Source organism: Scardinius erythrophthalmus, assembly GCF_964197995.2.
Source record: "Scardinius erythrophthalmus genome assembly, chromosome: 12".
In the NCBI taxonomy this organism is placed as follows: domain Eukaryota; kingdom Metazoa; phylum Chordata; class Actinopteri; order Cypriniformes; family Leuciscidae; genus Scardinius; species Scardinius erythrophthalmus.
In genome coordinates, this window is record NC_138232.1 from 39872801 (window position 1) to 39886852 (window position 14052).

At 42.3% G+C, this 14052-nt stretch overlaps 1 protein-coding gene across 1 annotated transcript in view; it reads right to left on the reverse strand.

Annotated features, from left to right (window-relative positions):
* Nucleotides 1-4179: 4179 nt before the first annotated feature.
* Nucleotides 4180-14052, reverse strand: part of LOC308699192 (fatty-acid amide hydrolase 1-like) — a 42897-nt gene continuing 33024 nt past the window's right edge. Inside the window, exon 15 of the mRNA XM_081379832.1 lies at nt 4180-4318. Coding sequence (XP_081235958.1) covers nt 4205-4318 — 114 coding nt within the window. The 3' untranslated portion in view covers nt 4180-4204. The remainder of the gene's footprint in view (nt 4319-14052) is intronic.

A 14052-nucleotide genomic window follows, 5' to 3' on the forward strand; every position in this document is an offset into this window, starting at 1 on the left:
GCTGGACCTTGGTTCCATATGCTGTCTCTGTTGAGATCAGAGGGAGACTTTCCTCTCGTTATGGCATCTGCAGGGTTGTCACCTGACTGTACATAACGCCAGGTGTCAGATTCAGTTAAGTCCTGTATCTCTGTCACTCTGGTCCCCACAAAAACCTTAAAGCGGCAGGAATCTGATAAAAGCCAGGTCAGTACAGTAGTGGAGTCGGACCACAGAGTGACACTATTGAGTGGTAATGTTAGCTCTGTCTTCAGGACTTTAGCAAGCTGCGCTCCTATGAGTGCTGCACACAGCTCAAGACGAGGAATGCTCTGTTGTTTCTTGGGAGCAACACGGGATCTAGCTGTTACGAAGGCCACCTCCACTATACCTTGAGGGTTCTCTGTTCTTAAGTAAGCCACAGATCCGTAAGCTTTCTCTGAGGCATCACAAAAGATGTGAAGCTGCCTATTACTAGTGGGGCGGTCTAGTTCCTTGCTGCAATAACATCTAGGCAAAGTGATATGCTGCAGGCCTTCCAGCTCGCTCTCCCAGTGTTTCCAAGAGTCTATTAGGTCCTCTGGTAGCCGTGGGTCATCCCACTCCCTCTTTTTGTCCCACAACCTCTGTACTAACACCTTAGCTCGCGTGGTGAATGGTACAATGTAACCGAGCGGATCATACTGGCGAGCAAGAATCTGGTAGATGCTTCGCATTGTGGGCACTTGACAGTCAGGTTTGCGTCGTTTGTATGAGAGGGTGTCGGACTGACAATTCCAATGCAGGCCAAGTGTTGATTCCTGAGCCTCTTGGTGACCGTCACGGAGCCAGAGGATGCTGCTCTGAGATTGAATATCCTCTGACAGATGGCTGATAACTGAAGGGTCATTGCTAGCCCACTGTCGTAGCTCAAAGCCACCTGATGCTAGCAGGCTGCAGAGTTTGTCAACCAGATTCTTGGCCATGTAACGGGAAGCAAAGCTCTGAAGACAATTGTCCACATAAAATGACTTCTCCACTGAAACCCTTGTGTCCTCTCCAGGTTGGCTGTGATCTATTACATGCTTCTGTAAAGAAAACGAGGCACAACACGGACTGCAAGTAGTCCCGAAAGGCAGTACCTGCCATTCATAGACATCAGGGATTCTGTCTCTTTGCATATCTCTCCAGATGCATCTCAGCAGTGGTTTATCCTTTGGCAAGAGGCGTACCTGATGGAACATGCCACGGATGTCACTACTGATGGCAATAGAGTGCTCCCGGAAACGCAAAAGGACTGCCAGAAGTGACGGACCAAGTGTTGGACCAGGTAGTAGGAGCTCGTTTAGGTTGTGCCCTTGGTATGAGAATGAACAGTTGAAGACCACCCTATTCTTCTCATTATGTTGCACCATGTGGTGCGGGATGTACCAGGCTTCCTTCGTGCTGTTCACCTGTTCCTGATTAAGTTTGACAACATACCCAGCTTGCACTAGCTTGACTAGCTCCTCTTGGTATACTGCAGCCAGATCAGGGTCCCTTTCAAGTCGTTTCTCAATTGCCCTTAACTGGGGTAAAACCGCTTCCTTAGGTGCGCAGAGACGAGGCATGTTCTTGACACGTAGCAGGGGAGTAGCATATCGCTGAACACCAGCAACATCCACTCTCACAGTGTTTTCTTGCAGAAGCTGAATGGATTCTTTGTCTTGGCGTGACCTGGTGATCACCTTTTCACTCTGGTAAGGTAGAACATCCATTTGCCACAGTCTCTCCACGTTTGCATAAAGGTCATTGACGGGCCGCAGCGAAGTAAAGAAGCATTGATCAGGGGATAGAAGACTGCTCAATTCTTGAGTTGGACCCTGCAGTGTCCATCCCAGACGTGTTCTCACTGCTGCCGGACCACCCGGGGGTCCCAGTCTGACTGGCTGTATAGGTGTGATAAGGTGGGGGCAATCAGAGCCAATGAGAAGCACAGGATGTACCTTGTTCAGCTGTTGTAGTGGTAACCTGGCAAGATGCGTGAACTTTCTCTGCAGTGCACTGACTGGGTGAGTATGTTCTGCCAGGTTGAGTACGTTGGCTGTGAAGGCCTTACAGATCTTGTAGACTTTACTGGGGTTAGCAGTTGGGGACACAGTAAAAGTCACTGCCGCCCCGTGTATGACCTGGGTATCTTGTCTCACTGTGCGAAGCATAAGATCCTCGGGTTCCCCTACAAGTCCCAATTTCTCTACTGCATCATGCAGAATGATGGTCCGCTCTGATCCATCGTCCAACACAGCATAAGCCTCCATCGCCCTGTTACCATTCCTGATCAGTACCTTTGCCACTTTGAGAAGCACTTTACTGCCGGATGTTGGGCGGTCAACATACAAAACTGCACTAGAAGGAACTGTATTTTGCTGATATGGCTTGACTTGATCATTGACTTCTTGCAGTACCAGAAGATGCTTCTTGTTACAAGTTGGACAGAGAGTCTTTAGAGTGCAGTTGGCTGCTTGGTGTCCACGACCACAACGCCAGCATCGGTTTTTAGTCTTTATCCAGTCTATCTTCATGTCTTTGCTGAGAAGCTTGAAGTTGTCACAGCCATTCAAATAATGCTTGTTATTGTCACAGTATGGACAAAAGGCCTTTACCTTCTCTGCTCTGACTGGAGCTGGTTTAAATGTGGCTGATGTTGTCAGCATGGATGGTGACTTTTCAGTACCAAGGAGAACAGTAGTTGGTCTGCGAGGCTGCTTAGGCTCTTTTCTCACCTCTCTGATGTGTGCTGAGGAGTCCTGCTTTGGGTGACAAGTATTCTGGCTATTGTCTTTCTGTACTTGAAGCTCATATTCCAGCCAATCCGCAAAGTCCAGCAGTGTGGGAATAGCAACTTGCAGTGGGTGGGTATATCTTTTGAAACTAGATCTGAGGTCATGTGGCAGTTTACTTTGGAGGCGAGACACATGTGATCCACATTCCAGCTCTACATTACCTTTGTGGCCTAGCTGTTGCAACATACTGACAAGTGAGCGCACCTGCAGTCCAAACATCCTGAAGGCTTTTATATCTCCACTGCGTATGTTAGATCCATCCATCAGCTCAGAGATTCGTTGCAGGGCTAATTGGTGAGGTTGACCATACATTTTATTCAGAGCTCTCATAGTGTTTGTGAAGGGAAACCTCGAATTGCTGTAAGAGTCCGCCACTAGGAGGGCTTCCTCCAGTTTCAGATGGTCGGTGAGGATTTGAAACTTAAAGTGTTCTGTGGCATCGTCAGGCAGGATGTTCTCCAAAGCAATTCTCAGCCTTGAAAACGCCCTAGGGTCAGGGGACGTAAGAAATGGGATGGTAGGGGTTGGACCTCTGTAGGTTTTCTCATTAGTAGATGAGGGAAAGAGATGCTTTGAACTGTATTCTGCATGGGCTGGCCTCCAGTCCCGTGATGGGACCACATATTCAGGCAGCTGAGGTGGAAGTGAATACGGGGTAGAGTTGGCATACCTGATCTGCGGTGAGTGACTATACTGTTTTGTAAAGGGAATTCTCCCTTGTGAGGAGGAAGAAATGTTCATGTTTCTCAGGTCCTCAATCAGCTCTGAGCTTTCTCTTGGCGCAGATGGGCATGGCTGTCTATTAACGACAGGTGGTGGTAACCTGGAGCGTGGGGCTGCTATTGGGCGGTATGGCTGTGGAGTCTGAATGTCGACTGCTGGAGAGTGAGAGCGACTCAGGTGAAGCTCCACGTTCAGATTTCAGGCTTTGAAGCTCATTACAGAGTACAGCATTCTGTTGACGCATCTCTTGTAATGCTGTGATGATCTCAGGGAGCTGGCTAGCTTGTCGTTGCAAGGCTGCGTTCTCCCGCTTAATCTCTTCAAACATAGCTGTAAGCTCTGGCAGCTGTTTCACTTGCCGTTGCAATGTAGCATTCTCTTCTCTCAGCTTGTCATAAGTGCTGTCCCATCGGTCGGTCAATCTCCATTCTGGACGATCTGATGCTTGGCTGACTGGAGAAGTGGATCTGGAGTAACCTGTAGGACTTGGCGGTTCGTCATCCTGTACAGCCGGGTAGTTAGGCGACAGTGGTTGTTGTCGACGAAGCCCAGGTCCACTGAGCTCATAGTCTTCAAAGTAAGCTGGAGGGTTAACTTGTCTCCTTGGTCGTACGGCAGGGGCTTCTCTTTCTGGGTGAGACATGGCTGTAGCAGTCCACTATCCGGCTCGAAGGACCATGTAAAACTTGCTGCTCACTCTTTTATCTTTCTGGTTCAGAGTATTGAATGGCTACAGGATGTCCGGTTAGAACATAACGTCTCACACCAGGGGGTACTTGAAGATGATTTATTGTGCAAATGTCATGTGTGTGGTTCTGTAAACATAAAACAATATACAAAATATAAATAAACCAATTAGTATAAATCAAAGATCTATAAACAGTACTAGAATACTGGTATAAGTATAATCAGCAAGGTTAAAGGGCATTAGAGAAATAAAGAAATATAATAATATACATAAATATATATTCTTTATAGAAATTAGTATTTTACTGCACTGTATGCCTAATGCACATAGTGCTAACAGCGAGTGCATCTAACTCGCCAGATAAACATGCCCGTACATGTTCCCCGAGACTCAGTCTAAGTCCACACAACACGCAGATATATAAAACACTTTACAGATAAACAACGCGGGAGGATCACGTGCTATTCGAGCGACAATACAAAGTGCATACATAACAAACAAACAATGCAAACACTCAGACGGAGTGCCGCGACCGCGATCCTCAAACTCCCTTACGAACGTATTATGCAATAAAATATACAAATGTACTTACAGTTAGTTGCATGCACACACACAATCCTCAAATCTCGAGATGACAACATTTCTGCCGAATTTAACTGTAATTTATAATAAACAAGCACATCTATACATCTTCTCTCGATAGGATCTTGTTTTTCAACTCCCCAGAAAGTTTTAGAACAGTCAAAATCACGAACAGAGGCGGGGGAGTTGGGAGAGTCCATTTCCAAAGGGTGGCCTTTTTTACAATACACAACTACTAGGCTACAAACAAACAAAAATTAACACACATTAACAATGGTAAATTATTTAATGTATTTATTGTTTCTAGTAAAGTGTTTTTTTTAGTTTGTTAGAAACTCTCACACTCACAGATGACATGGTCGTTGAGCGCCTTCAGGTGACCGTTATGATTACATTCAAATGAATGAGGTTGCTAAGGTATTCTGGGTGGTTTCTAGGCAGTTGCTAAGGTATGCTGGGTGGTTCCTAGGGCGTTGCTAGGTGGTTGTTAGGGTATTCTGGGTGGTTGCTATGGTGTTGCTAGGATTTAAATAAATAAAAACACACATGCAAAATACCTAGACCTAGGCCTACAACTTTCAAGATCATTCAGACTAGGTCTTTTAGATGTTGAAAATGAGTCGCATTGATTTACAATGAGTAATATACTATTTCAGACATTGTTTTGACATAAATTTCACATCAATTTGACGTCTTATTTCCTGACCAAATCAACATCGATTTAATGTCAATGATATTGACCTGAGATGTAGGGACCAGAAAAAACATGTCAGATTGATACCTTTGTTGGGCCCCTTTACAACCACAAGGAAATAATTACAAAATATAATGAAAATATGCATATTCATGCATGTCATACATGGTGGTCAAAATCGTGACTATTTGTTGATGTCAAATTGAATGTCAAGGTGCCCGCTGGGTGCCAGGTTGAGCTCACAAATGGGTTGAAATTTGTATGATGTGTTGAAGGAAGGGTATGAAGTAGGAAGGGTTTCATACAAGATCTGGCAACTGGACAACCTTGGAATAATATATTGATGTGATTATAGAGGATTTGCACCTACGTCACGGTTTGGTCAGTTACGTGCTGCCATATTGGAGATACTCGGATGTAAGGATGTAAACAACAGCATGGATTGCACTGTTTATGTACAACTGAACACATTGTTACTCTAATTTATGATGTCTAAACCATGGAAAAAACACGTGGAAGCTGCTAAATCATATAGAGAAGGACTTAGTAAGCAGGAAAGAGCGTGAAATGTTGACAAACTAAAGTTAATATGTGGTAAAGATCCGAACGAGCTAGCTTCTTAGTCGTGGACTGACGACCCGACAATTCTTCCTTCTATTTCTTATTCCGACATAGGCTACGTTCAGATTGTCAGTCCAAATCTTATTTTTGTTCATATCCAGTTGAAATCTGATCAGAATTAGCTTACGTGAACAGCAAAAAAAAAAAATCCTATTCAAATCTATTCACATATCAGGAAATCCGCTTCAGTCTGAACGCTCTGATAGGATTTCGCATTATGGAAGGCCAGAGCCATAGAGAGAAAGAGTTGCGACACTCCCATAGACCTCCGTTGTAAATAATGGCGGCGCTTTTAACCGCCTACTTCCGGGATTTGAAGATCGGAATAGTTCTAAACACTGTCATTTTGGCGTTGGACACCATTCACTTACATTGCTGCGCGTCGAGTTGTTCTAGAGTTAAGTTGCTGAAATATCGACCTCTTTTGATTTGTCAACTGTCTATGTTGTATCAGAGGCCCTTTGCGATGCTTATACTGGTCTTCATTTGTACATGCACAGCGTAATTATTTATATTTTATGTTGGTTGTTTCAACCAATTTTCAAGCACTGCCTGCTAGCTAGTGCGACTTCGTCAGCTGTGACAGTAAGAGTTCGGTAATGAATCACTACCACCTTTATAGCAACTTTTATTTAATTAAATTTTTTGGGATATACTCACTTTTCATTATGTTTTATTGTCTTGAGTGAAGCGGCTTGTGAGAACAATGCTGGACCTCTAGGATTGTTATGGGATCACCAGTCCTGTGGATCACCTGCCCCTGGTTTTTGTTTTTCTTGTTCACACACACCCACACAAGCACACATTTTTGTTGTCTGTCATTGTTTAATAAAAAATATTTAAGCGAACTCTGAACGGACCGCCACGGCAGACCTCTTTGCGTGATCACGAAGGTAGGCTAATGGCTGAATCAAAATTTATAAGCAAAATCACGGGAATCAATAGCCTAATACAGCCCAGTTGTGGTAAAATAAATATCATGAGACGTCCATCATCAGATGAATGATATGGAAAAGTTAAGTTAGAGCCGCTAAAGCCAGTGCTACTACCCATGCGAACATGAACACTGAGCTTTTCCCTCCAAAAATATAGCCTAACTTATCTCCAAATGCAAAACTGACATTAACAAAATGCAATAACAGCTGAAAAAGTACTTGGGTGTGTGTTTTATTTTATATTTACCGTTCAATAATGCGATCACTGCTGTCTGTCCCATAGAAGAGCATGACAGCCAGCGTAATGTTTTAGAACTATTGGGACTTACATGAACCACGTGACAGCCATAGCGGCGACATCAAAGAGTGTCGCAACTCTTTCTCTCTATGGCTCTGTGGAAGGCGAACGGGGTCAGAAGTCTTTAAAGCTACACTGTGTGATATTTTCCCCCATCTAGCGGTGAAATTGTATATGACTACCCAGTGAATATTAGTTTCTGTTCCTTTCAATTCCGAGGGCGTTTTAACTCCTACGGTGGCCGTATTATTCCAAGATTTACATGGCTTAACAAGTAAAAGCAATAAACTAAAATAACTAAATAACTCAAATTTACAGTGTCCTTTTTTTATAGCTTAAAAAATCGTGCCTTTAAAACTATTCATCACCTGTGATCCGTAGCAGCACAGATTTATGTTACAAGGTAAACAATACTTTTTCACCATTGACGCGAGGAAAAGTAACGCAAGTTATAGCCTACTAGAGGTTGTTCTGGCGTAATGCACAACCATTAGACAAGCAACTATAAACCTTTGAATTTACACAAATAGGCTGAATTACCTGTCAAGAAGAAAGAAGAGGAAAGCAGGCAACTTCGGCATCCGTTTTAAAATCTTTGCTACTCATGAGCTCTTTCCATCTGGGAAAAGTTACTCCAATATTGGAGTAAAATAAATTTTACTTGCCCGACCGTACAAATAGCCTGATTAAAACGTCAATAACAAAAAATAACTATTCTGCATTCATTTAGTGTAAGTGGCGACTGATAGTGAATACAATAGCCTAATATAATATACTGTATAATGTAGCCTACTGACGATAAGGTTGAGCGCGCTAATTTGGAAACAAATGAAACATTCAAAATGTGGAGTTTTTATATTTATAACATATGATACAGTTAAGCAACATCACACGACCAAGAGTATAGAGAATACCATCACGATTGAAAATGTGACACTGATTTCATATTGCAGTAATAAACAATAAACAAGTAATTCATATTAAGTCACTTGAATTTTAGACACAATATTGGCATTTTTTGTTCTATTTCAGCAGCGAAAAATAGTTCCAAAATTAGTTTTGAACGAATCGGTTGAGTCAAAGATTCAATGAATTTCTAATTATTTACAACTGCCTCATTCCTGAACGAATCAGCCGTTTGAATGAATCGTTTGAATAAATTACTCAATAACTCACTCATTAAGACGTCTCCTGCCGCCTCCTACTGGCGGTTTAGTTTCGTGTTTAAAAGTATCATTCTTTCCAAAATGTCTTATTTGTATTTTCAAAAAATATTTAAAATAATCTCATTACATTATTTAATGCAGTTTAATTTGATTGGTAACAGCCCTTTAGCATCTTATTATCCTATTTTAATTTATTGATGAAATTTAAGAATTTTAAATAAAAGATGAAGCATATAAACGATTAGGGAAAAATGCCCTTTATAAAGGTTAAAATATCATAAATATGCCGATTTATATATGTCAAAGCTGACTGAACAGTGATGAGAATATTGATTCGGAATAAATTATATTTACAACCATTAATTTTTTTCCTGGACAAACAAATGCTTTTATTCGGACAAGTGATTGACCGATGGACAATCAAATGAAAAGGCTTAATGTTGAGCCCTGATATATATATTTTTTATTATTATTCATTTATTTACCCATAAACTTGTCTTTAGGAAGCCATAAGTTATAGTGGCAAGAATAACTTTGTGAAACCTTTGGGGCTGGTGGTTTCCCGGACAGGGTTTAAATTAAGACAGGAGTATGCCTTAATCTAGTTAATCATGCATTTCTTTTCTTTTATTCTAAAGCTGGTGTGTGCAGTTTTTTTATTGCTTGCATTAAAATAATTTTCTCTTGTTTTGTTTTTTAATTGCAGTCTTTTTCTTCTGCCATTCATGCTTATCAGCTCCATGCAATTTTAAGCTTTTCTTGGTTCAGCTGCACGTGGGCTGATGACGACACAGCTGTTCCACGATTGGCCGGATTCACCGCATGACAACGATCACGTGTGTTTCGTGTTTATTTCTAACACCTTTAGTTCCTCTAAAGCTCTCAAATCAGTTTATTATAACAGGGAACACTCTTTTCATGTCGTTGTCATGCTATATTGTGTCATGTTTATCAAATTAAAACTGCTTAAAAAACGTAGACTCTACTTCATTGATAGTTGCTTATGTTGAACTTTATTCTTGTTCAAACAGACGCTGTATGAAGCAGTACATAGGCTATTGAATGAAAATGTCTCTGAAACATCTGTGTATTATTTGGCAAATATTGCATTTCACTGCAGCTGTGGTAAAGTATGCAAACACCACGTGAGTGGTCACTACGGGAACCAGAAAGTGTCCGACTTCACGTCTCCGTTTGCAGCTCCTCTCGCCGATCGGTTGCATCCAGCCGCAGCCGATGTCGAACACACCTTGTGTTAACACGACAGTTTCACACGTTTTGACCCTTTTGGCCTTCCATAGACTTTTGTCCACTCCCCGATCACCTTCCATATCGCGTGGTTTATGTGACTTTCTCACGCCACGTAAAATGTAAACGTCAGACGTCGTTATAGGAAAGTCACTGCTGAAACAAGGCTGTGTTGTTCATAGATATCATATATAAACGCTAGATGTCTTATGGCCCAGTCACTTCCGGCATCACCGTTCGGCCATCTTACGGCAGTGCTCTGTGCATTAAGGTGAATGATCAGCACGTACACAAATCCTCATATCTCGATGAAATCTCGACGGATTTACAAACGGTTTGGTTTCTTACAAACGTTATTAACATGGCTATAATTCCGAATGCTTGAACATGCATGTTATAATTTTTCATATGTATGCAGTTTATGTATGCAGTGTCGTAACTACACGTTTGTAGTGTAGTTTTGTACTGACGTTTATAACAAACCAAACCGTTTGAAAATAGGTAGAAAATTGAGCAAGTTATGGTTATTTTAAAGTACATGCATCATCAAACGAGTGAGCGAGCACCCTGTCGCAAGATGGCCGCCGTGTGCGGACGTCGACCTCCATTGGCCAACAGCGCGTACGAGGTATCTAGTGTTTATCTATGGTGTTGTTGCAAAGAGCCGGACGAGCAGAAAATGATTATTTTTGAAACATATTTTGAAACCGGCGGAGACAAGAGCGCGGAAAAAAGCTGTGCATACCAGCCTCCTACAGTTCTGCAGCAAGACACGGCGGCTAACTATTAACTATTTTTGACAAGAGTTTTTTATCTCCATGTCTATAAGAAGATCTCTTAACTCATGAATGTTAATTAGGCCATGCTGATCTAACCTTCCTAGTAAAAATGTGCCATAAAATTATTATTATACATAGAATTATTGCCATAACATGCATTTAAAGGGTAACTAAACCCTAAACCAACTTTTTTTAGTTAATGATCTGTAAGAATGGGGCTTTATTAATGCTGTTCATTGATTCGAGTAACTTTTTTGATTCGAGTAACTTTTTTGACATTTGGGTATAAAGTGTTTTAATTCTACAATATATGGTGTAAAAACGTCTGAGTGCTGCCCTCTTCAGGTTGAACGGTGGCTACTGCAGTTGAATTTTCCTATTGGATGTTGCGGTACTGCGTGACGAAAGCGGTACTGCGTGACGTAGGCTGGTTCCAGCTCACCACGCCCTCCCTTGGTACGAGCTCACCACGCCCTTGGATGAGCTAGCGTAGATTTATCTGTATTTAGTACAGTGGTAGGTGTACTGTTGCTGGTTGCGACAGCACTGCTGGACTGCATAGCTTTCCAGCAGACTTGGAAATTAGGCGCCAGTGTTTGGATGCACTTGGCCTGGAAGACCGTGAGTGTAAAACCTGCATTTTACGTGGAATTGCTTTTCCAACGCAATAGAGGTGGAAATGGACTTCTCCACACAGCTCGCGCTGAACAGTGACGCAGTGCCAAACGCTGCTCCTCCTGCATGGACTCCACCACCGCAGCGGCGTCTTGATGTGAGTGATCATATATATTTTAATCACAATTTATGGTTAGGCTAAAGTTAATCCTCTGGGGTCGACAAACGCGTCGGCGCATTTTGCTGGATTTTTTCACATAGCGGCAAAATGTGAATATGCCTATAGAGAGCGCGCGCTATTGACATCAACTCAATAAAACTCATCAGATGCATATTTACGTCGTCTTGCGACCCTGTGAGCAAACTATCCATTTTAGACAGTCTGTCAGCAGGACTCTCAGGTGCACGCCCTTCCGCTCACGGTTCGTCCCCTGTATCTCCGCTGGGGTCTGCCCACTTTTCTAGCATTTTTCAAATATTGTCAGTGGGTGGAGTCAGGCTCTGACCAGGGGTTTAGTTACCCTTTAAAGGGTAACTAAACCCCTGGTCAGAGCCTGACTCCACCCACTGTCAATATTTGAAAAATGCTAGAAAAGTGGGCAGACCCCAGCGGAGAGAGAGGGGACGAACCGTGAGCGGGGTGGGCGTGCACCTGAGACCTGCTGTCAGACTCTAAAATGGAGTTTGCTCACAGGTTCGTAAGACGACGTAAAGTACATGCATCTGATGAGTTTTATCAGAGCCCGTCATTCTCTGGTTTTATCAAGTTGATGTCAATAGCGCGCGCTCTCTATATAGGCATATTCATATTTTGCCGCTATGTGAAAAAATCCAGCAAAATGCGCCGACGCGTTTGTCGAGCCCAGAGGTATAACTTTAGCCTAACCATAAATTGTGATTAAATATGATCACTCACATCAAGACGCCGCTGCGGTGGTGGAGTCCTCGCAGGAGGAGCAGCGTTTGTCACTGCGTCGCTTTTCAGCGCGAGCTGTGTGGAGAAGCCCATTTCCACCTCTATTACGTTGGAGAAGCAATCCCGCGAAAATGCATGTTTCACACTCACGGTCTTCCAGGCCAAGTGCATGCAAACACTGGCGCCTATTTTCCAAGTCTGCTGGAAAGTTATGCAGTCAAGCAGTGCTGTTGCAACCAGCAACACTACACCTACGTACCCTCCTGACCACTGTACACAGATGAATCTACGCTAGCTCATACCAAGGGCGTGGTGAGCTCGTACCAGGGGCGTGGTAGAGCTGGAACCTGCTTACGTCAACTGCCACCTTTTACGTCACTTGCCACCGCAACATCCAATAGGAAAATTAAACTGCAGTAGCCACCGTTCAACCTTAAGAGGGCAGCACTCAGACGTTTTTACACCATATATTGTAAAATTAAAACACTTTATACCCAAATGTCAAAAAAGTTACTCGAATCAATGAACAGCACTAATAAAGCCTCATTCTTACAGATCATTAAATAAAAAAAGTTGGTTTAGGGTTTAGTTACCCTTTAAATAGTCTATATTTAACTTTTTATTGCATTAACAAGAACATTAACATAATTACAATGATTACAATGTATTCAACTGTTATATTCATAATAGCATTAAGGAAACAACAAAAAGAGAGAAAAAAGAAAGAAATTTGACATGTATCCTTCGTGTTCTTGCATACCAAATTCTATTCACTTTGGAAATTGAAGTCGCAAGTTACAGAACATTGTCTCATATCTTATATCAGTCAACCCTTTAGGCTTGTGTCTGGATGATATGCACAATTTACATTTAATCATTTAGCAGACGCTTTTATCCAAAGCGACTTACAAATGAGGAGAGCAATAGAAGCAATCAGACCAACAAGAGGGCAACAGTATACCCTGTGTTGTAGGATACCCTAAGTGTTGTAACAAGTCTAGCACAGTACACATAGCAATTTGGTCAATGCAACAAGTTTGATGAAGAATATTGTTTGATATGTGCTCTGCAGGACCCTCTAGAGGTCGTCAGGGAGAAGTGTGCGCAGTCGGAGCATTGTGTTCACGCACGCGAGCGTCTGGAGGCGTGCGAGTCCCGGGTCGGCTCGCGCTCAGAGACCACAGAAGACTGTACAGAGGAGCTCTTCGACTTCCTACACGCTCGTGACCACTGTGTAAGAGTGCTCGTGGCTGTTGGATGCCATTAGCTATGCTTCCGTCCACCTATTTTTATGTGCATTTTGGGATATCACATAAAAATAAAAAATAAAAACGCTGGATGGAAACACTAAGATGTGCATAAATTCTAAAAACACTCATAAATCGAGGCCGATACATTTTCTTATCCGATGAAGAAGACGTGCATAATCTACGATGGAAACATATTTACTAAATAAATATAAACTCAGGTGACTTTACCTGAGAAGAGGCTGTGATTGGATAACTGGACTAACCCGCGGACCAATCGCATCACAGCATCTCAGATGTTGGTTTGGTGGCTCTGCCTGTAAAGTCTGTCATCAGAAAGATTTGGTTAATTCCCTCCGTCTTACAAGATTGCGTTCTCAAACACCAGCATCCGAACTCAAGAGAACATGACAGCGTTTATTGTGTTTCGTCTGACGCTCTGAGACGAACTCATTTATGATGGAGGAAAAAAGAGTCACAGTTTCTTCCTCAATTGCAGCAACCTTTTTTTACTGATATTTTGCGACGATTTCCCAGGAAGTGACGATTTTGTTCTCTTGAACACATGGGATTGAAAAGCTGCTTTATTCGTAAATGTTTTATGTGATACTCCAATTTTGCATGTATTTTAAAGGGTTAGTTCACCCAAAAATGAAAATTATCCCATAATTTACTCACCCTCAAACTATCCCAGGTGTATATGACATTAATTAAAAAAATATCCTGGCTCTTCCAAGCTTTACCTGAGATTTTGAAGCCC